Source organism: Lagenorhynchus albirostris, chromosome 16 (assembly GCF_949774975.1).
Source record: "Lagenorhynchus albirostris chromosome 16, mLagAlb1.1, whole genome shotgun sequence".
Lineage (NCBI taxonomy): Eukaryota > Metazoa > Chordata > Mammalia > Artiodactyla > Delphinidae > Lagenorhynchus > Lagenorhynchus albirostris.
The window spans coordinates 75960202-75986412 of NC_083110.1; the positions used below are offsets into that span (position 1 = coordinate 75960202).

Below are 26211 nucleotides of genomic sequence, written 5' to 3' on the forward strand. Positions count from 1 at the left end.
TCAGTGAAAATTCATTAAAAGCCATAGGTATTCTTCACACCCCGGAGATCTACTTCTGTAGCTCCGAGGTTGTTTGTCTCCCCAGCTCAGCTCTTACTTCCCTCACCCACTCCGCTGAGGCAGGTTTCCAGAGCAAATTAGGGTGTAGATCAAGATGGTCGCTTCCCTCGTAGTAATTAACCTAAAACCATCAAAGTAGATGGTCGGGCTCCACGTATTGATGCATGCTCCAAGCCTCGGCTTCCTATTTGAAAAATGGAAATAATGATATTTACCTCTAACGATATCAGCAACCGTGAGGATTAAAGGTTATATAGCACGTTGCTGGGAACATAGCGCCTGAAGAATATTTAGCTGCTTCTTCTCTGCCTCAGCGCTTGCAGTGTGCCGGGTACCAGCCTAAATGTCCCCCAGCGTGGATCCTCACGAAAAACATGTGACGTAGGTCCTGTTACTACAGAAGTCCCCTACATACGAACGAGTTCTATTCCGAGGAGCGCGTTCGTAAGTCCAATTTGTTCGTAAGTCCAGCAAAGTTAGCCTAGGTACCCAACTAACACAATCAGCTATATAGTACTGTACGGCAATAGGTTTGTGATACTTTTCACACAAATAATACATTAAAAAAACCCACAAAAAATAAAGACAACATTTTTAATCTTACAGTACAGTATCTTGAAAAGGACAGTAGTACAGTACAACAGCTGGCGTACGGGGTCTGGCATTGAGTGAACAGACAAGAAGAGTTACTCCGTGGAGGAGGGACAGGAGGTGGGAGATGGTAGAGCTGAAGGGTCGTCAGCAATAGGAGACGGAGGGCAAGCTGCAATGTCACTCACACCTGACGTTGATGGCAGAGGTTCCGGTTCCTTGCTGGATTCAATTCTATCTACCCTCTTGAAAAAACGATCCAGTGATGTCTGGGTAGTAGCTCTTTTTTCTCGTCATAGATGACATGGTAGCACTGGATTGCATTCTAAATGGCTGCTGTAACCTGCGTGTACTGTTCTACGTTCAGGTCCTGTGCCTCAAAAACTAACAGTGCCTCCTCAAATAAAGAAAATCCCCTGCCATTTCCTGTATCGTGAACCTCTTCGGTTCTTCGGTTACTTCTTCCTCTTGTCTCTCTCCGTCCTTTCTCTGGGCCTCCAATTCCATCAGGTCTTCATTAGTAAGCTCCTCATGTTGCACAGCAAGGAGTTCAATGAAGTCATCCTCTTGCAGATCTAGCTGGAAATAAAGATACTGTACTACTGTACTCTATACAGTACAGTAAAGTACACAAAAGCACAACCACTTGTAGAGGATGCATGCACATGAGAGCATACGCCAGACACTTGAACTTATGTGACTGGACATGCGAATGCGTGTTCGCATCTTTGGAAGTTCGAAACCTGAAGGTTTGTATGTGGGGGGACTTACTTGTATTCCCATTCTACAGATGAGAAGACTGAGTCACAGAGGTTATATAATTTACCCAAGGCTGTGCAGGGACTAAGAGGCAGGGCTGGCACTACAACCCAGATCTCCCGGCTCCAAGGACCAGGCTCCTAAATACTTTGCTCTAAAATGAGCCAGAGGTGAGTGAGAGAGGCTTGGAGGGGGCTCCAGAAAGAGGTCCTCCCACGGATGCTGACAAATGGACCAGATGTAGACACAGTCCACTAACGAGGCACTAATGAGCATGAGTGGAGCCATTGTCCCCGTTCCTCCGTCAGGTTTGCTCTTACGGTAGATTAGGTAACAAGAAACCCCAGCGTGATGTTGAACTCAGAAAGCTGACCAGGCTGTGAAGGACACGGAGCTGCACCTGTGACGAGCATCGTTCACTGAAAATCAAAATGGGGCCAGGAGTCAGGGCAGCACCCATCTGTTCAGTCGTCTGAAGTGGACAGAGAACTAAGATGGCAAAAAGGCATCCAGAATCAGGCCCAATAGCTTCTTCGGGGCTTTATTGCACATTCCATCAGTTCCTCACTGACAGTTCCCCCAGACAAGCTGATCAAATAAGGGTTACCATCTTTCGTCCTCTGATTTCCCAAATGCACCCCGACTCCCAAGGCTTCCATCACCTTCTTTGCTCCTAAGAAAGTCAGGCCAAGAGGCACAGACCGTAGGGCTGCTCCAGGACCCAATTACAGTGTTTCAGGAGGGCAGTGGAAAGAGCATTGCTCTGAGAGTCCTGCCTCTGCCATGGGCTGAGACACAACTTTGGATACTCTGTGCCTCTCCATAGGCCTTGGTTTTTCCATCTCTAAACTCAGGGGGATTGGGCTAGTTCAAGGGATGGAAACATAAGGAATCACTGCTGTCACCTCCTTCCATACCCATAGCAGACACAGCTAATCAACTGCAGCATTCTTTCCCACTGAGCCAGGACTTTGCCTCAGAATCTTTCTTAACACAGGGCTCCAAGCAACTACTACCGATAAATCAGAATTGGCCTGCAAGAGGAAACTTGGTTTCCATCCTTGGACACATTGACCTTGAGGTGCCCTCAGCTCTAAAGACATGTCATTCTCCTCTGTACATACCAGAAGGCACTGGAAGACACTATCCCATGGGCTCCAGCTCTCTGATTTCATTTTTCTAATTTTTTCTGGACTCCTTATGTCTTGACTGGGAACTTGGAGCTGGGTATGGGGATACCAACACGAAGTGGCATGGGAATTTGAGCTTCTCCAGGCAGGGTGGCGATCGCCAGGGCCAATTCTGAACCAGCAAACCTGTGATACTTTTCCAGTCCAGCCACCCAAATACCAAGTAAATACAACATCCTTTATACTACATCATGATTTAGACATTAACAACATATTGTAATAAAAAAGAACAAAATTGGGTCATTTGTAGAGACATGGATGGATCTAGAGACTGTCATACAGAGTGAAGTAAGTCAGAAAAACAAATACCGTACATTAACGCATGTATGTGGAACCTAGAAAAATGGTACAGATGAACCGGTCTGCAGGGCAGAAATAGAGACACAGATGCAGAGGACAAATGTATGGACACCAAGGGGGGAAAGCCATGGGGGTGTGGGGGGTGTGTGATGAATTGGGAGATTGGGATTGACATGTATACACTGATGTGTATAGAATTGATGACTAATAAGAACCTGCAGTATAAAAAAAATAAAATAAAATTCAAAAAAAAAACCACATTGTAGTTTTAAAATTGTTCTTAATATCTTTGTTACACAAAGGCTGGATAAATCTTGGGGTTTCCTGTTAAAGTCATCAAAACTGAGCTCTGATCCCTGAAGGACCCTGATTTGAGCAGCTCCTTAAATGCCTTTTAACCAAAAACACAGGTGGCATTAAAAAGAGCAATGCTGCAGTGACCACCTGGGCCCCGAGTGGGAGAATCAGGATAAATAGAGGATTCTCTGCCAGAAGCAGAAGTTTTGTGTTGATTTTACCCTAAAGAAAGACATCCAGATGGAACGCACAACCTTCTATAAAGCTTTCAGACACGCTTCTACGCAGTCAAGTATTAGACTTACTTATAAAAGTGAAGACTCTCGGGCTTCCCTGGTGGCGCAGTGGTTGAGAGTCCGCCTGCCGATGCAGGGGACGCGGGTTCATGCCCCGGTCCGGGAAGATCCCACATGCCGCGGAGCGGCTGGGCCCGTGAGCCATGGCCGCTGAGCCTGCGCGTCCGGAGCCTGTGCTCTGCAACGGGAGAGGCCCGTGTACCGCAAAAAAAGTGAAGACTCTCGAAGAAGTGAAAATACACTAAATAAATCCAAGTTATGGAGTTTTAATTTCTGAAGTCGCATTTTCTTAACTTATAAGGGACTCTTATAAACAACGCAGCACATACACAAGGCTAGTTCAGTTCCACGTGTATTTACTGAACACCCGCTGGGAGGAAGAAGCCGAGCCAGACTTGTGGAGCAGAGACAGAGGGGGACGACGTTGTTCTTGCCCTTGGGGAGATTCTGGGACAACAGCAGCGGGGAGAACCAGAGGTAAGATGACCCCAGTGGAAAGGGATGGAGAGCGGTGGCCCTGAGAGGCCCCAAGGGCCCTGCGGGTCTGTCCTAATGCATCCATGTTGTGAGACGGAGGAAGGCTTCCCGCAGGAGGTGGCATTTGAGAAAGGCCTTGAGAGGAGCAGGAAGGTCTTCAGCTGTGGGGAGACACAGGAGATGCAGAGGCCCAAGGCCGCCCCTAGGCAAGATCCGGGAGGAGTAATTCTGGCTGAGAAGCAGGGGAGAAGTCCAGTTGCAGAGCAGCCCTTCTTCTTCAGAAAGAAGAAGGTGAAGGAAGACAGCCTGGGCTTGAAGGCCCAGCTAGGAGGAGCCGCTGAATTATTATGGAGCCAACGGGGAGCCCACCGACGGGGCTGCGTAGAGGAGCGGCTCCAACAGAACAGAGCCTTAGGGATCTGGAAGGTCAATTCTCCACCAGAAATCAGGGGACGCCACAGCCAGACAGGCCCCGACAGTCCATCCAGCCCACGGGCTTACTTTGCAGGAGCAGATGAGAGACCAGAGAGGCTGTCTGGCCGAGACCACACACCAAAGGGTGGTGCCAGGTCTGGAAGCCACAGCTCCATCCTGCAAGCCCGAGACACCTGTCAATGGGCTAAGTCTGAAGACAGGCCTTGCAGAGGACCAAGAACTGCTGAACGCGGCAGATGGCATACTGCAGCCCCAAGGGCTACAAGGGCCACAGCCCCATTGCTAGACGGTGGCAATGAGACAATCACCTTGGTACCAAGTGTGGGGACCTGGCCTCCCAGTAGGACGTGGCTGGAACCTGACGATCTACCGTTTGCTGATGCAGTTGGAATGGTTAACCGCTCTGAACTGCAGGGCTGACTGATCATTTCAAGGGCTTTATGGAGAGCTATATGGCGAATAGCTATATGACTACTGAAAGTTAAATTTATATTAATTAAAATTAGGTAACTAGAAATGCTTTTCCCAAGTTGCATGAGACACATTTCAAGTGGCTCAGTGGCCACTTGTGGCGAGTGGCTGCCGTGTTAGATACACAGAATGGGGCATCTCCATCACTGCAGAAAGTTCTACTGGGCACTGCTGGTTTATAGCAGGGGTCAGCTAACTATGCCCCAGCCTGGGGCCCAAATCCAGCTGCCATGTGTTTTTGTTTTTGTCTTTGGCCGAGCTGACTGACTTGTGGGATCTTAGTTCCCCAAGCGGGCCCCAGCAGTGAAAGCGCGGAGTCCTAACCACTGGACCACCCGGGGATTCCCTGCCACGTGTTCTAATAAAGTCTTACTGGAACACAGCCATGCCCATTCACTTACGTATGGTGTAGGTCTGCTTTTGTGCTGCAAGAGCAGAGCTGAGTACTGGTGACAGAGTCTTTACGGCCCGTAAAGCCTAAAATACTTACGATCTGATCCTTTATACGAAAAGTTTGCTGATCTCTAGTGTAGACTGTCAACAAGTGACATGAGGATCTTTTCTGGAAAGATGCTCACTGGCGGACCCAGGAATTACTAGTGGGACCCAAGTGTCAGGATGACTTCACCCCACCACAGGCCCCCCTGGGGAAGGAGGTAGGGAACACAACGCTGGCAGCATCACTACGGAGCTTGACGGGGGTGCAGGATGCCCCTCCCCAAGCAGGCGCCTTCTCCAGGGTGACTGACCGACCTTCGCTAGGGTGACCCGCCGCAGAGACAGGGGATGGGACATGGTGTTTGGGTGGCTGCGAGTCTACCCAGGAAAACCACACACGAGAAGGAGCTCACCGTTTGCTTTCTTTATTTTTCTATTCTTCCCAGGTCAGTGAGGCAGCAACATTAATACAAAGTGAGAAGAACTGTTTCCTTGCACGGCAATTCAATAACCCCTCTCACACCGACGCTCACACACAATTCTAAGAGCTTTTCATCAAACTCGGTCTAATCTGCATGGTCTGGCATCTCACACGCCAAAAATAACTCCCGGAGTGATGGCGGCCGGCTTCGGAGTGCTCGTTTCCAGGAAAGGAGGAGTATATTGAACAGAGAGGGCTGACAGTCAGCCTCCTTCCAGCTCTTTTCAAGTCCTAGCAGGTCAAAGAGGAGAGCCAGGCTAACTGCTCTGGTTCCTTAGGGAGGTGGGGCACCTCCTGCTCTCCCCACCCAGGGAGCCCCCAGAGCTACTGCAGCAGCGGGAAGTTTGGGGGGTTCTCTGTGGACCCCACTGCACGCCAGGAGCCCCAAAGCACGTCTGCTGCCCACACTCACTCTTGAATTATTTCAGCCTTTCTCTCCCCTTATGTGCGTGATCCTTTGTTGAAAGGGAAAACAAACTGATTCAAGAGGCCGACTGATGCTCACTTAGTAATGTCTCTATTGTCAACAGAGTGCAGGGTTTACCTGCAGCAGCGTGGGATGTCCTGGGGCCAGAGAGGGTAGATTCTCTTAGAACGCCCGTGAGCATCTCGAATGGTAACATTTGGGACAGCAGAGCCCTGGGAATGCTGCCATTCTAGCCATGCAAATTGGCTAGGCATGGGGAACTCTTGCTGTCGCGCAAACAGGAAAAGCACCAGATTCCCTTCCTGTACAGCCAGGAGGCCCTCAACAGGCAAGCTCCTCTCTCTCACTCAGACTCCCAGGATGACTTGCTGAATCCTCCCACCAGCCTTCCTCTGCTGCCCTGCCCAAGTTATTTGGATAAATGGGAACAAAGAAACTATCCTAAGCCTCCCCTCAGGACCAGCCTTGCAACGTACACATCCTCCCAGGCCTTCTTGAATTACAGAGAAAACAATGAGGAGTGAGTCCTCTATGGAGCTACAACCAGGGTGGTTTAATTTGCAGGGGTCCAGGACGTGACTCAAGAGTTGGGAGGTCACCCGCGCTGTCGTCTTTTCCGCCCCCGCAGCTTCAGCCGCCTGGCTGGCAGGCTGACGGGCTGCTTCCCGAACTTCTCCATGATCTCTCTGATCCTGGCCAGGTTGGTTTTGCTGAGTGTGAAGTCACACTGTGTGGCCCCCATGTCATAGCCGACTATGCAGTTCTTGGTGGACGAGGTGAAACCTTCTGCCTTGGCCGTGACCATGTACTCTCCGGGGTTCAGAAGGCGCCAGTAATCCCCATCACTGGCTGTGAAAAGAAAGCAGGGGAATTCAGGGCAGCTCTTTTCTAGCAGCGATATCACCAGCTCTGTTATTCCAAGACCAGCCTCCTGGCCAGAGACAGACTCACGGGCAAGCAGTGTGGAATTTGAGCCCCAGCAGATGCAAATTCTTGATGCATTTTGGAAGCCAAGATGTTTTCCTTTTTGGAAACCACCTTAATGGTTTTAACAGGAAGGGGACTGGGGTGTAGGCTCCCCGCAGTGTTAATACGCATGAGCAGAGATGGAGAAACAATCGCTAACATTCCTTTCTCTGTGACAATACACACCATTCATTATGAACTTGAATGTCTGAATGGTATGCCCTCGCCACAGAATGCCATCTTGAAAAGCCATCTGTGCGTGGCTTCCTGGCTTCCCTTAGCATGGCTATAAATATAGAATAGTAGTATAGGGGTGGGGCTCTTCATGTCTGAAAAAGAGAAGGAAAGGGCTACAAACGACCTGGGGGGAGGCCCCAAGGTCCACACCTCATTCCATGGTCCTCTATGAAGAAATGGAGCAGGTACACGTGGACGTTGCAGGCAGAGTCCCCTGCCCCTCCCCCTGCCCCGGTTACACCATTGGTCAGGCACCCAACAGGCACCTAACTGGACCCGGGTCCATCCTTAACTCAACGCTAGATCCTTGTTGCATAAAGTGGGGTTCTAGGCCAAGGCCACTCCTCCCCAGGGGGCCTACACCTGCTGAGATCACTTGGACCCCTGCCATTAAAGAGGCTTCGAGACAGAAAAGGAGACATCAACTCCCACGTAGCACATGGAAGGACGACGCAGGCTCCAATCCACTGAACCCTCCAAGCCAAGTTCTGACGTAGGTTGTATAATGATCCCCTTTTCTACATGAGTAATTGGATTCCCAGGGAAGTGTCACGTGCTGCACAAGGTCACACAGCTAGTGATTAGCTGGTCTTCCCGGGCCAGGTTTGTTTTCTCTCTTATGATGATCTGTCCTGCCCGGTCTAAGGAGAAAAGCCTGGATTTGGTGAAGTGCTACATAGGCCCGGGAAAGTTTTACTCATGTGAATGAACCCTGATGTCCCCTAAAGAATGGAAGAGAACTCTGTGAGAATATTTCTCTCCCACATACACGCATATAACACTCCGAAGCACCATGTTTAAATTCACATCACAATCTTTATTCGTCTGAGACGCCCCATGCAACGTGGTGAGCTCACGAGAGCACAAGATGTCATGAAAAATGAAATACGCAGGCAGTGGTTCGCCACACGTTTGCACAGTCTACTACCTGGTAAACAGGCCTCAATGTGAGAGTCCCAGGCACGCAATGCAGGCAGACGGCTCCCTGACTTTCTCAGCACTGCACCCTGTGTCTTCCTGCAGTGAAAACGCAAGGTTCTCAACTGAATAAAATGCCACTCGGTGGCTTTTCAGAAGCCGAGAGCCACGCCCAGCCGTCTTTGTCTTGCTATCAGACGGGCCCGAGCCTCCTGGGCAGGCACGCGCTGAGACGTCTCTCCGGGCTCCCAGCTCCCAGGCACACCTGCCAGAGCCGCCCCTGCAGCCCCCAGACCTCCCTGTCCCGTCTTGGCCCCGTGTTAAGCTGTGGGCTCCGTAAGACCTGTGGCTTATTCTTTGCCACTGAACTGTGTGTTTCAGTCATGTGTCCTTGATGAATGCCAGCTGGATTAAGTGGGATGAAGACAAACAGACATGAATACAAATGTGCTATTAAGGTGAGAAGTTGTACATATTAGCCTCAGCCGCTGTAGGTACTTTCTCCCCACCAACACCGGAGTGGATTTGTTAAGGCCAAGAACCGGCCACCCGCCAACTAACTTGATAGAGGCCGCTGGAGGAGAGACCTTTCGGTGGGAGTGCCCACCTCGAGAACACACTGACGTCAGTCTGAAACACCCCCAGGGAAGGGGCAGCCCAGGTTCTCACCAAGGGAGATGTTCAGGAAGCCAGCAGTGAAAGAAATCCATAATTAACACGTGCTTGTCAGCTCTACTGATTCAAATTTATAAGACGGCTTTGTAATTCTTTTTCTCCCCAAAATAGCAGAAGGCTCTCTCCTCATCCTCTCCCCAGTCTGCCCACCTTTGCTGTGCTGGCCTCCTTCCTATCACATCTCGGGGCCCTGTCCGGGGTGTGTTTCGGGGGTGAGTGCTCTGTGGAGCTGCAGGGGGAGGTTGGCACCCAGCTGGCATCGCCCAGCATCGGTGGACGGAAGGAACAACCCGGGCCCTAACGAATGGTCATTCATTAGCAGGTCGGGTTAGCGTTCCCAAACAAAGGTCAGTCACGTGGCATTCTGAGCCAGGTTTCGGGCCAACATATTTACATGCATTTAGAAAGCATCCTTACTAGCTTCTCTCCCTGTGGAATTCCACTTAATATCCCTGTTTATTTTATGCAAAATCCCTCCTGGAATAAAACTTGTCAGATCACATAAGCCTCAGACAGAAATCAAGGCAAATTCAGAGCTTATGTGGAGCAACGAAGGACCCCGAAAGCAACGCAATAAAGAACCATCCGTGACACACGGGATTCCTCTGTGATGCGAACATGCTGGGAGATTATTTTGTGGGGAACGAAGGGAGATGGAGCTGCATTTTCCATTAGCTCATCAAAACTGTCTCCTTGATTACAAGGGCTTTGAAATTCCGAGCCCATTAGGCAAAGCTCTCTCTGCTGGCTTGTGGGCCCCTGGGGACATTTTATCTCCCACTCTGTTTAAAACTCTTATTTTCTCACATTGCCTACAAAAGACTAACAGTCCAAGGAATGTTTCAGGCTCTTTACAGGCACTCATTAATAATGTTTAAAATGCAAGGCCTACGCAGAGCCAGATCGAATAGCCCCTTCCATCCACAGTGATCACCTGCACCTTGCAGGTCTGGCCCGTGACAAGCTTACAATCTGCATTTGTTGAATTAATGAATGAATGAATAAGTGAATGAATGAATGGATCAGTGTATGCCTGCCTATGTGGGGCAACTATGTACCAAATGCCATGCTAGCCAGTGTGCAGCCTTGTGGTCAGTGGCTATAAGACCCTGGAGGACAAGTGGACGCTCAGGAAATATGGCTGCGTGAAGAAACAGGCAACTACCTTGAAAGAAGGCGATTCAGGGCATCACACCACAGTCTACTGTTTTGTGGCATTTCACCCATTTACAGAATAATTGTCCTTCTCTGCTAGGCACGTGAGCAGGTAGCCTGGTATTGAAGAACACCTGGGCCAGGTGTGAATCTCAGCCCCACCCACATCCTAATGTCCTAGAGCCTCTGCTTCCTCACAGGTCAAAAGGGATCACTTGGGGGAGGACAGGGTGTCTTCATGCATGTGACCAGCCAGCGGAGAAAGCGGCCCTTCTCTTGTTCAGGGGGAACAGCATGGGGCAAGGCAAGGGGGACCACGTTGAGAGTCTCAAGCTCTTGCCTCAATCCCAGCTCAGCCTCCCTCTGTGCATCTGGGAAACACCACATAATGTCCAGTGCGGCTGGCCACCCCGGCACAAGGAAGCTCTTAGATCCCCGGGCGCAGGTCAGGCCAAGTTAGTGTCAAGTCTTGTTTCTCCCAGTTCAAGTGTGTCTGCAGGCTGAAGAGATCTCTTTTATGGAAATCACGGTTTCCTTCCTCTTGCTGATGATGACCCTGTTTGCTACACCTGGGCGGGACCTGCCCTGGGTTGAATGATGCCCTGCCCCCCACACTCTCCAGTGGCCCACATCCTACTACCCAGGACCTATGAATTGACCCTATTTGGGAAAAGGGTCTTTGCAGATGTAATCAAGGATCTCAAGATCATCCTGAATTATGTGGATGGGTCCTAAATCCAATGACAAGTGTCCTCATAAGAGACAGAAGAGCAGGCGCCAGGAGGAAACGGAGGCAGAGACTGGAGTGAGGCAGCCGAGGAAGCTCAGGAATGCCTGAAGCCACCAGGAGCCGGAAAAGCCAAGAGGGATCCTCCCAGGGGCTCCAGGGGGAGCACGGCCCTGCTGACACCTTGATTTCAGACTCCCGGCCTCTATAACCGTGAGGGAATAAATTTCTGTTTCTTTAAGCCGCACAGTCTGTGGTCATTTGTCATGGCAACCACTGGAAACCAATGCAGGACCCAGTGCCCTGCTCACCGCAGCTGACAGCAAAGCAGTATCTGATGCAGCGCTCCCCAACGTCGCCCCCACCCCACCATGTAGGAAAACCTCTGCGTGCAGGTTTAAACATGCCTATGGGCACACCATCTCCAACAGAACGCTCGCTGACAATCTGACTTAAGCATCCAACCGATTCTGTTCCACGTGCATCTGTCCCTGCATCGTACTGCAAACATCAGCCATCAGTCAAACTGGCCATTTCTCACTTCCCCCTGGACACGCCAAGTGCCATCCCAGGTGACGAGAGTCCTGGGGCACGAGGGTAAGCCTGGGCTTGTTTTCGTATCATAATTGGCCAAGAATAAGGCAGCCCTTGTGCAGATGCTTGGTGTCTGCGGGCTGCTTCCAGCCAGCGCTGCAGCTCTGGAGCAAGAAGGGAAACAGCACGCAGCTGCTCCAATGCCTGAACCCAAGCCCCACCTGCCTCCTGGACCTTCAGTGGGTCCTTCAACCTCTCTGAGCCTCTGGTTTTCACCTGAATAAGGGACAGAGAGAAGCCAGAAAGCAGAGGCTGAACACCTTGCTTTCCAGGGGCTCCATGGAAAGTTGGAGAAAAGAGACAATAAGCCAGGTCAGAGGAAGAAGTTTCTGGGCCTCAACTTGTGGTTTTAACTCAAGTAAAACACTTCAAGAAAATGGATATTTCCTCTTGAGAAACAGTTCACACACATTATTTGTAGTTACCTGTTCGGATGTCATGGTTAACGCCCTCTACGGAGATAACAGCATTTGGAATTCCTTTTCCGTGCAAATCCCTCACCAGGCCTTTGATGCCCCGATGAACCTGCTCGACAAACAGGAGAAGCAGATGAGCTCACTGATCAACCGGCACGGCCAAGAGGGCCAGAAGCCTAGCCCAGTGACACCAAGAGCCCCCCACAAAGCTACGTCTGGCTCAAAAGCTCCCCGGCTCGGCATGGATTTGGTGTGTAAATTTCTGTATTCCTTTTGGGTCCATCTACTGGAAAGTCTTCCACTGGAGTTAAAATATTCCAGAGGTTTAGAAAATATTAGGATCTGAGATGGTTCATAAAAGACACATCCGGTAAAAATGGAATTTAATTTTTATAAGCACATTTATTTTGACTTTCCTGGACTCTACAGACTTAACACATAGACTTTAAGAGTCAAAGAGGGGCTTCCCTGGTGGCGCAGCGGTTGAGAGTTCGCCTGCCGATGCAGGGGACACGGGTTCGTGCCCCGGTCCGGGAAGATCCCACATGCCGCGGAGCGGCTGAGCCCGTGAGCCATGGCCGCTGAACCTGTGTGTCCAGAGCCTGTGCTCCGCAATGGGAGAGGCCACAACAGAGAGAGGCCCGCGTACCGCAAAAAAAAAAAAAGAGTCAAAGAGGAGAGAAAAGACTCAAAAGCATCCCTGTAAAGTACAGTTCATCCGCAGGGCCCTTCCACTGATGAGCTGTGTCACATGACACACACCAACTCTTGAGCCTCGTGCCTCAGGTTCCCCCATCCGAAGATCCAAGATGACATACCATCATTTCCAGTGACACTCTTTATACATATTGCTATGCCTGGGCATTTTATCCATAGGAGGCTCTTTGGCTAAACTGGGATCATCACGTTAGAATGACTAAGGCCTTTTCTCTCTTTGTTCATATATGAAATGAAAAATGAGCCTTCCCTTACAAAATTCCAGAGTGGGGATGGAGAGTGTGCTCATGGCTTCCCAGGACGGCGGAACAGGTTCACACCCTACTGTGCAAGGAAAGTGGGCTGTGGGCTGTGGGCTGCACTGACCCTCTCAGGATCCTCATGGATCAGACTTGGATGCTAAATCGCAGTGCCAACCTCTGCCACCATGGGGAGGTGCAGGCACCAGGAAGCTGGCAGCCCAAGCCCTTGGCTGAATGCCTCTTCTGACTCACCTATGAGAACCCACGGAAGAAGGGCAACCTCCCAATACAGCCTCAGCATCTTACTTCCTAATGAATGTGAGTCACGGTAGTCATATGAAGTTCCACATTCTTTTTATTTCTCTGGTTCCTGGGAGTCTATTCCTTGTAGGGGCATGGACGTTATTTGGTTAGTTTTAGTACCAAACTAGAGCCGGTTTGCTCAATGCTACAAGACAGGCGTATCCCTGAGAGCAGGAGGAAAAGAAGGCGTGCGAGGGTCCCAGCATACATGGCAGGACTTCCTCACCAGCTACAAGCAGAAGCTCAGCAGGCACTTGTTGGAACTGTTCCCAGGTGACACCGACACCTGCAGCAGTGACTCCTCAGCCTCTGAGCTGTTATGGGCTGAACTGTGTCCCCCACAAGTCCATATGTTGAAGTCCTTACCCCCAGTATCTTAGAATGTGACTGTATTTGGAGATAGCATCTTTAAAGAGCTGATGAAGCCCTAAGAGTGGGCCTTATCATCTGACTGGTGTCCTTGTAAGAAGAGGACATTTGGACACGCAGGGACACCAGGCGTGTATGCACACTGAGTAAAACCATGTGCAGACACAGTGAGGAGGTGGCTGTCTGCAAGCCAAGGAGAGAGGCTGCAGGATGAAACCAACCTGCTGACACTTTAATTTTGCACTTCTAGCCTCGAGAACCATAATTTCTGTTGCTTAAGGTCCCCAGCCTGCATATTTTGTTACGCAGCCCTGGCAGACTAATACAAGGGGCCTGAGTATGCTGGCTGGACAAACACCCCTGCCCCATGGAGCAGCATCCTAGAGCTCTGGAAGTAGTCTCACTTACCATGAACCAGTGGGAGCAAATGACATCGACTTAGAGCTCACAGACAACAGTTCCTTCTGACACTGTAGTCGCTAGCCCAGGGTGACGGCCACCGTAGGAAGCGCTAATTTGATCTCAGGCTTTTGGCCATCTCAAGGGCTTCGTTCACTAGCTACACCCCATCACAGCCATGTGCCCACGTCATACCTGCTCCATGAACACGATTAAGGATTCCCGATTATTCTCCCACTCCTCAGGCAGCTCGCTCTCATGCGGGTATTTATCACAGCCCACGTAGATGGACAGCTCGAAGCAGTTGGTGTGAAGGTAGCTGAAATCGTTGAGACCTGCCGAGCCAACCAGACAACGTTTTAACTGAACAGTGCTCAAGGTGGCCCTGGGAGACAGCAAGAATGTTCAAGAATGTGATTCAGAGGACTTCATTTGAACAAGGAGGTATCAAGTGTCTACTCTGCACAAAAAATTAATTAGAGCAACTGATGGGGGACAGAATGGGGGGTTGAGATAGAGAGAAGATGCAGCCGGAACAGTCCGTGGGGAAGACAGGCATATGTAGGACATCTTTGACAAAAGGAGGACTGAAACGTTTTTTAGATAAAATTATTTTCATTTTATTAAACTCAGTTTAATAGTATTTTTAGGATAAAGGTATCATTTCTTTTTCCTTTAAAAAATTTTTTTTCTTTTTTTTTAAATTAATTTATTTATTGGCGGTGTTGCGTCCTTGTTGCTGTGTGCAGGCTTTCTCTAGTTGCAGCGAGCGGAGGCTATTCTTCGTTGTGGTGTGTAGGCTTCTCATCGCAGTGGCTTCTCTTGTTGTGGAGCACGGGCTCCAGGTGTGAGGGCTTCAGTAGTTGCGGCATGCAGGCTTCAGTAGTTGTGGCTCACGGGCTTAGTTGCTCCACAGCATGTGGGATCTTCCCGGACCAGGGCTCAAACCCATGTCCCCTGCATTGGCAGGTGGATTCTTAACCACTGTGCCACCAGGGAAGTCCCTCTCTTTTGTTTTCTTTTTGTTGTTTTTTATTTTTTGAAAGGTATCATTAATTAATAGTATGGCTTTTTAGTGTTTAATTAAATTTAGCTCAAGAGTCATGCCGCTCTCAGCTACAGCTCTATAACTGTAGAATAAAAACTGCAGTTGTCTATTCTAATTCATAAACGTAACTATCCATCCCACCATTTACCGAGTGTTTTACATAAGCCAGAAGCCGTCCTTAGCGCTTTGCATCCAAGCTCATTTAGTCTTCATCACAAATCCAGCAGAGACGTAGGTAGCATAGCCCAGTTTTACAAATAAGAGAATTGAGGCAGAGAATGGTTAAGGACTGCATTAAGGAATGTATCCAGAATCGTGTGTCTGGACAGTCAGGGTTTGAACCCAGGTGTGTGTAATGTCTGCCCAGCCCTTGCTTGTCACTGCTGGGGGACTGAAGGGCAAATGTCCTCACCACCCAGCTGGAATGCAGACAGTCTCGTGCATCCTGACATGGCTACAACAGGACTTGGTCCCTGTATTAGTTTCTTAGGGCTGCTGTTACAAAGGACCACCAACTGGGTGGTCTAAACCAACAGAAAGTTATCCTCTCATAGTTCTAGAGGCCAGGAGTCCAAAATCAAGGTGTTGGGAAGGCCACACCCCCTCCAAGGGCTCTTCCTTGTTTCTTTCAGTTCCTGGCAGCCCCCGGCATTCCTTGGCTTGTGGCTGCATCACTCCCATCTCTGCCTCTGTCTTTACAGGGCTGTCTCCTCAGTGTGTGTCTTCTCCTCTTCTGTCCTTTATAAGGACATTTGTCACTGATTTTAGGGCCCATCTGGGTAACTCAAGATGACCTCATCTTGAAACCCTTATCTTAATGACACCTACAAAGACCCGTTTTCCAAATAAGGTCACACTCACAGCTTCCAAAGATTAGGAAGTAGATATATATCTTGGGGGTCCCAGTCAACCCACGACAGTACCCAAAATGCATAAATGAATGTCAGATGGCATAAAGTCCAGTGGCTCTCTTCCCAACATTTTATTTTTGGAAACCATTTGAAATAGCAAGAACACAGTGCTACTATGTTATGTGTGAGGGCCAAGAGGACTCCCCCAGCAGAAGGCACCACCAACAAGCGCACCCTGGCTTCTGAGGGTCAAGGCCACAGAGAGAGGAAGTTGGCTGGGCTGGTCTCTCTGTTGACCGGAGACAAAAAGCAGGTCCTCCTGCACGTCAGCCTCGGTACTCACCCGTCCTGTCTTCCCTCCTTCCTCGGAGCGTTCAGTGATACATCCCTCAGTACAAATGTCTGTTTAAAAATCACAGCTTTGGGTGTCAAGATCAATTCTGTATCGATCTGCTGCCTAATCGATAAAGTCACAGACAAAAGGGTACAAAATACACAGCCACTCTCTCTACCAGATTCCAGATTCGAACGATTCACAGGTCACCAGCCATGGGCCTTTGATCGCATCTGTGATCAAATAAGGAGAGTGACAGCAGTGGGATAAAAGGAGTGGGACGGTGTCAAGTTAATGGAAAAACCCCTCACAGGACCTTGTCTGGCTGAAGAAGGTTGGCCAAAAATGCCAGGTCAGGGCTTCCCTGGTGGCGCAGTGGTTGAGAGTCCGCCTGCCGATGCAGGGGACGTGGGTTCGTGCCCTGGTCCGGGAAGATCCCACATGCCGCGGAGCGGCTGGGCCCGTGAGCCATGGCTGCTGAGCCTGCGCGTCCGGAGCCTGTGCTCCGCAACGGGAGAGGCCACAACAGGGAGAGGCCCGCGTACCGCAAAAAAAAAAAAAAAAGCCAGGTCAGCTCATTCAGTGGAACCCGAGGCGTGGAACCTCAGGCAGCGCCCACGGATCAGCACGGACAGGCCCTCCCGGAGGGCTGGACCCCTCCGCACACACACACAATTCTCATTATCCCAACCTCCAGGCCTTGTTAGTACTGAAATAAATAAATGTGATATTTAAAACTCTGGAGCGGGTCTGCCATTTTGCAGTCAGTGCTAGAAGCACTAGAAGAATTGGCAAAATGAGACACCAGGAGAGCGGTGGAAAACTTGCGCCAGGCTATCGTTAACGCTGAATTCCAGCCCTTCAGCGAACGTCATGCAGCTGAGAATCCTCCGTAAGAAATGGCTTCAAAAGTGAAACGTGCGGGCAGGAGGTGTGGGGTGATCCAGATAGCTCTTCCCGGCTGAGGCTTCTTCCTTTCGGTTCTCTCTGGGCCTGCAATCCTGCTCTTGTCACGGCTTCAGTGTGGAACACGGGGCCACGCAACCCTGTGGCTCTGTGGGGCCGATGCTGTCACAACATCTGCCTTCCTCGTGCGGGAGAGGATGCCAGACAGCAGCCGACACAAAGAAGGTCTCACATCCCTTTGGAGTTGAAATGCACACACTGCAAACGATGTGCCTTTTGAGCTAGACGGGACCCTGCTCCCAGCTACCCACTCCCCACTAACTAAGGCCTGTCGGTGCACCGCTAACGAGTGCGCAAGACCCAGACAGAAAGAAGGAGTGGAGGGGGAGGAGAGGAGGGAAGGAAATTGGAAATCCCATCTCATTAATCTACAAAGAAATGAATCTGCAGACTTCGTCACACCGCCTGCAGGAAGAATGATTAAAAAGGCTTAAGCCACCACATGGTTCTGCCACAGAAGTCCCCGAAACAATGGAAAATACAATGGATAGAAACAAATCAAATGCTGCTGATGTGATCAAGTGGCAGCCGACTTTTCAGAACGTTGCTATTGACCCACTGCTGACAAATCCCGCAGTGTAGTCACAGCAGCCATAAAACCTAAACAGATACTTCACATAAAGATTATTGTAGGTTTTTAGGACTAGAATTGAAAAAGCAAGCATGCTTTTGGCTATAGGACATTTTCTTGATAGGGATTTGCATTTATTTGTTTTACTTTGAACAGAGCAAAACCCTGGTGGAGAGAAATAAAACACCTCTGCTTAGTGTCTAACTAAGAAAGAAATGGCAAGCTTTCTGCATGTGTTTAAAAATGGCCAAGGGAACAAATATGTCTACTCCTTTCTAATTTTTTTTCCCCTGAGTGTCACATACCTCTAAGGTATGTGAAGGTTGAGTCTCTAGCAAAGGAAAATAATATTAAAGTTACTTAGTACAGTAAAATAGAGATTAAGGATATGCTCATAAAAGATGTTTCATGGTGACTATGCTACTGGAAGAGGGGGGAGGGTAGGGCGTGGGAACTTACAACTGAGTGTTTCTGACAAGCAAGACACACAACACACACATCCACCATCTACGTCATCCTCACAACAGTCCTGGAGGGATCATCGTCGTCGTCATCATCATCATCATCGTCATCACCATCCTCAAGCCCATTTTACTAATGGAAAATATGGGCGTTCAGAGAGGTAAAGTAACTTGCCCAGAGTCACACAGCATTTAAGTGATGAACTAGAATTTGATCCCAGGTCTATTTGACATGGGATATTTTTCAAATTCATCAGCGGTTTGACCAACCTTCACAAAGTCAAGACAAGAAGCAATGAACGTTATGTTTGGGGTCTTACCATCCCAATGCAGAGGGACCTCAGGGAATGTGGCATCCTCAGCCATCCTCATTCTGGAGCCCTAGGCCAGGAGCAGCCCTGACACAGGAAACAAAGGGCTTATCCTGAAACTTGGACCACGGGGTCATCTGGCTGCTGCAACGGAACTCCTAAAGTCTCTGCTGGAAGCCTCTGTGTCCTAAGGGGATGCTGGGAGCAGTAGCTTGTATTCCCCGAATCACAACAACGGGACTTTGGCCAGATGCCCTGATGTGGCTGGAAGACCTCCAGGAAACAGGAGATGGGGAAAAAGTCTCGAGCGTGGGATCAATGCCCCGCCTCCTCCAAGGGCTGACAGAACGTTTACCATCTCTGACCCTGTAACAGCCAACTAGCTCAGTGGCTATGAGCAGACCACGGAGTCAAACAGACCCCAGCTCTGCTCCTTGGGAGCTTGGACGGATCCCTCCCCATCTCCAAGCCCCAGTTATCTCATTTATAAAACAGGGAGTAAGCCACACCCCCTCAAAGACTACTGTGAGCATGAAAGAGGAGTCTACAGAGAGCTCGGGCACCTTATAAATGGTGAACTACAGTAGCTATCATGCTGGTAGCAATGATAAAAGAAGGCTGGGCAGGAGATGATCCTCCCTCCCCGTCCAGCAGCCAGTCCATTGTCATCGGGCCGCATGATGACAGCAGGACCGTCATACTTACTTCCGGCCACGGTGTGCCAGGAAGCCCCATTGACAGTCCCATCCTCTTTCTGGAAGTCTTCCGTGTGGCACACCCTCCTCCTGGCATCCGTCATGAGGCGGTGAGTGGAGGCGTAGGCGTAGGCCAGCCAGCGGAACACGTGGTCGTCGGGTGTGGGAGTGTGCTCCTGCATCTGCCACGTGGACCTCGCCATGTCGTAAGGGTAGGCCACCACCAGCTCCCCGCCCTGTAGGTTGCCACCCAGCACGAAGGGGATCTTTTCCATCCAGGCTATGACGGCCCTAGTCTCCACTGCCACCTGTGAACGTTCCAAATTTAAACACATTTGAGAAATAAAATAAGAAGGAAACTGCTTTCTCTCCCTAGCTTTCTAAACAGGGACATAACTGAAAAAGCAATCCTTTTATGGAATCACCTGAGCAAAATTTAGAGTTTCAAAATCTGTCCTGGGAAAACTGGCCACTGTGGAAATAATGGACAAAAAAGAGAGAAACCCAGAGAAGTTTCGTTTCTTAGGAACATTCCAGTTAATGCACAAAGAGGGAATGACAGAATTAGAGTATCAACATTCTGCAACTCCACTGAATTAATGGCTCAGTCAATGGATTAATGCTCACCAATAATTACAAAGAGAGAGAACCAAACGTAACGCGTCTCCTGATGACGGAACACACACCTAGAAAAACCATCCACCCTGTACGTGACCAAGTCCCTAGTCCAGGGGTCGGCAGACTTTTCTATTAAGGGCCAGATAGGAAATATTTTAAGCCTTGAGGGCCACGCAGTCCCTGTGGCAACTACTCAACTCTGCCATTGTAGCAGGGCAGCACCACGGACAACACGCGGATGAATGAACATGGCTGTGTTCCAGTAAAACACCATTTACAAAAACAGGCCTGAGTGGGACACGGCTACTGATGGCTGTAGTTGGAAATCCAAAAAAGAGGGGATGTATGTATATGTATAGCTGATTCACTTTGCTATATGGCAGAAACTAACACGACACTGTAAAGCAACCATGCTCCAATAAAAATTAATTTTAAAATCTTTTATTTTATAATTAATACCTTTTAAAATCATTTTCCTCACCATGAAAAATCATTGTAAATGACTGTGAAATTTTACCAGATACTTCCTTCTGCAGACAAATTATTTCTTTTGTTTTTTTCTATCATTTCATTGATTTTTGCTCTTTTTTTTTTTTTTTTTTGCGGTACGCGGGCCTCTCACTGCTGTGGCCTCTCCCCCTGTGGAGCACAGGCTCCGGACGCGCAGGCTCAGCGGCCATGGCTCACGGGCCCAGCCGCTCCGCGGCATGTGGGATCCTCCCGGACCGGGGCACAAACCCGCGTCCCCTGCATCGGCAGGTGGACTCTCAACCGCTGCGCCACCAGGGAAGCCCTGATTTTTGCTCTTTTTAATCACAGTCTTTCTACACTTTGGGGGTTTCTTCTGTTATTCTTTTGCTAGCTTCTTAAGTTAGTTGATATTCAACTTTTCTTATTTTGGAATATAATCATTCAAAGGTATAAATTCCTGAAAGCACTATTTTTTTTGCTATACTCCATGAATTTTGACATTTAGTATTCTCATTATCTTTGATTTATTTTTTAGTCGCCAGTATGAACTTTTTCTTTGACCCATTACTTATTATTTTTTTTTAATTTTCTAAATACATGGTGATGTTTTCATTAACCTTATTACTGTCTGCTAGTTTAATTGTACGGTGGTGAGAGACTCATGGTCTGCCTGACTCCTATTTTCTGAAATTTGTTGAGATTTCCTTTACAGACAAGAACACCATCAATTTTTGAAAATTCTCCAGGGATTACTCAGAAGAATATGTATTCTCTACTTGTTGGTTGTAGAACTCTTACAGATCCCTATGTCAAGGCTGTTAATTGTTATTCAAATCTCTGTCTTTAATGATTTCCTGTCTATCTAACCTGTCCATAACTGAGAAAGGTATTGGTGATGAGAGGTTTGTGTAATTCTCCCTGTGTTTTTAAAGAACAAGCTCAAAAAACTAAATTCTGGACTTAAAGCAAAGACTGAAATCCAAGGACTTTCTATAATTGTGCTAAAATAATTACTTATCTCTCAGAGACTCAAGTCTAAGAAAGCTGGCAACCATATTCCAATTTTGGTCCAAGCGTTCCCAAATTATAACAGCACTTGAATCCTCAGCTTTGCCAGATGTCACTAGTATGTTAGCTTGGAAAAAAAGCAGGGATTATGTAGGGTGGAATTAGGAAATGTGAGAAAGGATTCAGAAGACCCAGAGGGCCTGAATTCTTTACTTCTCCACCCCCATAAGGCGCCCTTGGGCATCCTAACTAAACCGCATGGCGCATGGTATTGCCACTGTCTGTCTCCATCATTTGACTGGTTGCTTCTAGAGGTCCTGCAGAACACCATCCTGTGCATCACTAAATGAGGCAACCATGCTGGCCGTCCTCCAGTAAGTGGTACCCACATGTGCTGTGAGCTGGAGCTCTCTTTTTTTGATCTTGCAATGTGCTTGCCTAAAATATAGCATTTCCCAGCCTTCCCTTTGGGGGGTGGATGCCGAGTTTTGACTAACTTCTGGCAAGATTTAAACAAAAGTATTATGCAGGAATTCTAGGAATGCCTAGAAAGTGAACTGACTTATCTGAGAGGAAGACTTTTTTTTAACCTTTTCTCTCCTTTTCCTTCAAAGACATGATAGCTGGAGCCCCAGATGGAACTGCCATCTTGAATTATGACCTTGAAAAATCAAAGTGCACATGCTAACATCTGGAGGCAGAAAGATGACTTGTGGGTTCCTGATGATCATGGGCTTCTATTTGGCTGGCCCTGAACCATCTGCCTCCAGGGTTCTCTTATGTGAAAAAAGAAAAAAAAACCTTTTACCTCGTTAAGCTGCTGTGACTTTGGTTTTTTTCTGTTGGTGTACCCAAACCTAACACTCATATAGTAATCAAGGCAGACCTTTTGAAGGACATATAGGACAAAAGACTAAGGGTAAAGTGCATTTACAGTGGGCAGAGGAGGCAATAGAAGGCATGGGAAATTCGGCGAAAATTATTTCTTCCATGAGATACTTTTTTGCAAAACTAGACCTAAGAAATTTGGGGGAGACATTTCTCACCCAATTGCATTTTTCTTTCCAAAGAAGCACCACATGTAATAAATCCATGGGGACTTGTGAAAATAAAAGTAAGATATCTCAAGTAATCAGTGAGGTCTTAAGGACAAATTTCACTGCAATTTCACTGCACTGCCAAAGATGAGGGTTATAATGACCGTAACAAACACGCACAATTGAGGCAAAGTTTTTTCGGGAAGCACTGCAAAGAAATCTAATTAAATGATTCCTCTTCTAGGAAGAACCTCCTCAAATTTCAATTTAAAAGGTAGTTATTATCTAGCACACTTCCCTACTTTTGGAGAAAACATGAGAGGAAAAAGTGATTTTGTCTTGTTCTTAAACGTTATATCCTCTGCAAATACCGGTGGGTTTAACTTTGGCCTCCGCTGCTCTAGAGATTATGGGGTCTTTTTACTCACCGTGGCATTTTCAGACAGAAACCACTCAGGGATTGCAATATAGTGATTGGGAACTTTCCGTGGGATGTTCTGTCGGTCCTCTGCCCCCCAGAGCAGTGTGTTTAAGTCAGGAAAGTTGTTGTTGATGTCTATTCCGTCATGGGTCCAGCGTCCCAGGGACCAGCCTCCCAGCTCCGAGCCCTGAGAGAAAATTCAGAATATGAGGAACCCACAGGCTTCTGGATCATTCTGTCTCTCACATACATGAGGCACCTCCGTCTCCATCTCCATCTCCATTTGGGGTGTGTCTCTAAGCCTCTACGCACCCTCTGACCCAAAGATGACATCCAAAGGAGAATATTTGGTTAATAATCTGTTAATATTTGGTGGGTGATGGATAATATAGCCAAGCAACTCCAGAGAGGGAATGCACAGAATCATTCCTGCCATATGGCAGCGCTCAGAAAAGTATGAGGTCTCCCCTGCCTCCTCTTCCTTCACCTCTTCTACACAGGTTGAATGAAACTCCAAGTAGTAATGAATCTAAGACTGTGTCAGTGCAAAAATCAAACGCCACCATATTAATGCTTTCTCCCTGCAATTCTGGCTCACTATTTCGCACTGCAAATCCCTAACCAACCATTTGCACCAATAAATACAACCAAAACTCTGCACTTTTGCATTTGATAGGTACCATTGTTTTAAGTATAGTTTTCCATTTTATTCCCAGATACTGTGAATATAATTATGAATACACAATACAACATTATACTAACTGTAATCTATACATAACTCTCTATATAACTCTAACCTATATAAATTCTATATCATAATTGGAACATGACATATAAACAATATATCAGAATAATAAAAATAACTGTCCTCAGAGAACTGATGAGAGGATTGTAGGTAATAATCAAGGTCAGAACGTGCCTTAAGTGCTCAATCAATGCTAGGTGTTATTATTATTCTATCCTATTGTTCCCACTGTATATATAACAATATTATCATTCATGCTCATTTTCTTCAGTCTGTTAGTGTCTCCCCGTAATTCTCAATTACTGCCGTGCATCTTCCATAAGCCTTGCGGGTTTCCTTGTCTCAGCGGAAAGACACTTAAGAAGAAAGCTGGTAATGTGCAGTTCAGATCAATCATGGCTCAGCACATTGTGCGGGGGGGAGGGGGGGAGAGCTGCTGTGCTGGGCGAGAGGAACGGTCCATTACCCCCTCGTAGGCCTTCTCATAGCCGTCGGGGTTGAGGGAGGGGATGATGTGGATCCGGGTCTCCTCCACCAGGCGGACGATGCGCGAGTTCCGGGCCAAGTACTCCTGGCACAGAAACTGCATCAGCAGAAGCATCAGCTCCCGGCCCAGCACCTCGTTGCCGTGGGCCCCCGCGATGTAGTGGAACTCGGGCTCACCTTTACTCAAAGATGGGAAAAAACAGAGGATCATATCGGATGCTTCCAGCAAAACAGTCCTCGTCACATTGTATTAGGAAAGAAATCTCTGAATAATAGAAACTTAAATTTTAGCCCTCTCTGTTCTTTCAAATCAACCACAATTATACCAGTACAATTTTTATTAATTCCCAGAAAGTCAGATATATAAGAAAATGAGCAGAAAAGTCTCAAATGATACCAGCCACGGGGTAGGAATGTTTAGCATTATTTGGCAAGAACAAATACAATAACACAGTGTTTAGAGTTTAAAAGTTACAAATTAGACACAAGCCAGAGCAATTATTTTTCTCTTCGGGGAGGCAATTATTTTTCTTAAAAGAACTTTGTATTCAATTTTATAAAGATACAGAGATGAATAAATGCAAGCAGAAAGTAGTGTCAGGGCAAGTCAGCAGTGACACCGTTTTGTAAAGGGGGCCTGTCTTTGAGCTTGTTCTCTTCAAAGCTCAGCTTTTTCAACGTCGGATTTGTCAGTGCGGGCGTGAGCTGACAGCACTCCTGCCTCTTTTGTTGGCCAAGCTACTGCTTTTGCGGAAATGTGATTTCACCCACAGATAAAGCCCTTACCCTTTGAAAGGCACTCCTGAGAGAAACTCCTGGAATACCGATGAACATTGAAGTCGAGAGAATCAGACAAATCTCTGCATTTCTTGCAGTGGATTTCTAAAGGGCTCACAATTTTACCAGAAAGAAAAATCTCTGACCCCACTGCCTCTCTTCCGCCCGCTGACTTGTAGGAGAACATAGTTTTGGGAGTGATCGAATGAGAAATGGCTGAAAACAGGAAATGCTTGAAAATAGGATGGAAATTTAAAAGAAAATTAAGGGAACCATCTCTAACTAGAGCCCTTAATGACCGGGGAGTCCAGAATTTTCTCCGGGAAAAAAACCCTGTCCTAACCATCTCCAGCTATTTTCCCCTTTGGTTAGCGTGACCGGTCTCAGAGATGGGGAACAGAATTAAATACGGTCCATTTGGAGAAAAGGAGGGTATTTCTTAAGCAATTTGACAGCCCACATCATAAAATGAGGGGTTCACAGAACCAAGATCTGCAGAATCTATGTAAGAGTGAGTGCGTGGGCAGCTCCCGCCCTGTTTCGTGACCATCGCCTCACTCTTTAAGAAAGCAGCAGACTCGAAGGGCCGGAAGCACTACAGAGGGGCAGCCTCACCGACTTCGTGCTCCCCAGGGTGGTCGGAGATCTCCACGGCGTACAGCTTCAGGCCCTGGTGGCTCTTGCCAATGTTGTAAATCCTGGTGATGTTGGAGCACATTTCGTTCACGACCTTCATCAACTGAGAAACAAGATGGGTTTACGGCCCTACACAAGGATGGCCACGCTGCACGGAGGGCAGACCTCTCTAGAAGACAGTCCTCTCCCACGGCCCCCTGCACACGCCCACCCTCCTGCACACCAGTGCTATCCCCCTGCCTGGAATGTTCTCCTCGTGGCCCCTCTGCCCGGTCTTCCAGCACCTCGTGCCTGTGTTTCTCACCTCCCTGAGCTGGAGTGTCACCTCCCTGGGTGACGAGGTGTTACCTTTTCACCTTGGTTTCCTGTTTTCTTATTGTGCCCTCATTAGACAGACTGAGCCTTTTCTCTCTATACCCTTGCCTAAATAAATATTTATTACTGAACATCATTTTTCTCTTACACTGTAATGAGCAATCTATGATGTCAGGCTGAAGGAACACACACGGCTTCGCCCTCCTGGAACTCAAAGTGAGGTAACAGATGGAGTGCCATCGCCACTTCATTGGTGCCAAGTAGGGGGTGCGTGGAGGCCAGGGTGACGGGAGCCGTGCAGTGAAAGCGTGAGGGACGCAGGCTTCTACGAGAAAGTGAAATATATACGGGTGGTTTCCTGAATTTTGCTTGGACAGTCGAGCTTGTCAGACAGCTGCCAAAGGAAGGGAAGAGGGTCTGCTCATCACAGGAGCCCTGGGGCAAAGGACAGAGACACCCCCGCCAGAGGCTGCTGCGCCCCCATCTCTGAACGGGTACCTGTGAGTGAGCTGGGTAAGTG

The 26211-nt window shown here is 48.3% G+C and overlaps 1 protein-coding gene across 6 annotated transcripts in view; it reads right to left on the reverse strand.

The window, feature by feature from the left end:
• Window positions 1-775: 775 nt before the first annotated feature.
• CPXM2 (carboxypeptidase X, M14 family member 2) overlaps window positions 776-26211 on the reverse strand; it is a 128274-nt gene continuing 102838 nt past the window's right edge. The window contains exons 8-14 of one of the 6 annotated variants that reach the window (XM_060125686.1): window positions 25356-25479; window positions 23944-24140; window positions 22740-22919; window positions 19188-19485; window positions 14136-14275; window positions 11920-12019; window positions 1012-1230 (exon numbers count right to left, since the gene is read on the reverse strand). In XM_060125686.1, coding sequence (XP_059981669.1) covers window positions 1211-1230; window positions 11920-12019; window positions 14136-14275; window positions 19188-19485; window positions 22740-22919; window positions 23944-24140; window positions 25356-25479 — 1059 coding nt within the window. In that variant the 3' untranslated portion in view covers window positions 1012-1210. Of the gene's footprint in view, window positions 1231-6754; window positions 7072-7727; window positions 8749-11919; window positions 12020-14135; window positions 14276-19187; window positions 19486-22739; window positions 22920-23943; window positions 24141-25355; window positions 25480-26211 lie in introns of those variants that run through there. The other 5 variants (XM_060125684.1, XM_060125685.1, XM_060125688.1 and 2 more) reach the window with 5 other exon arrangements.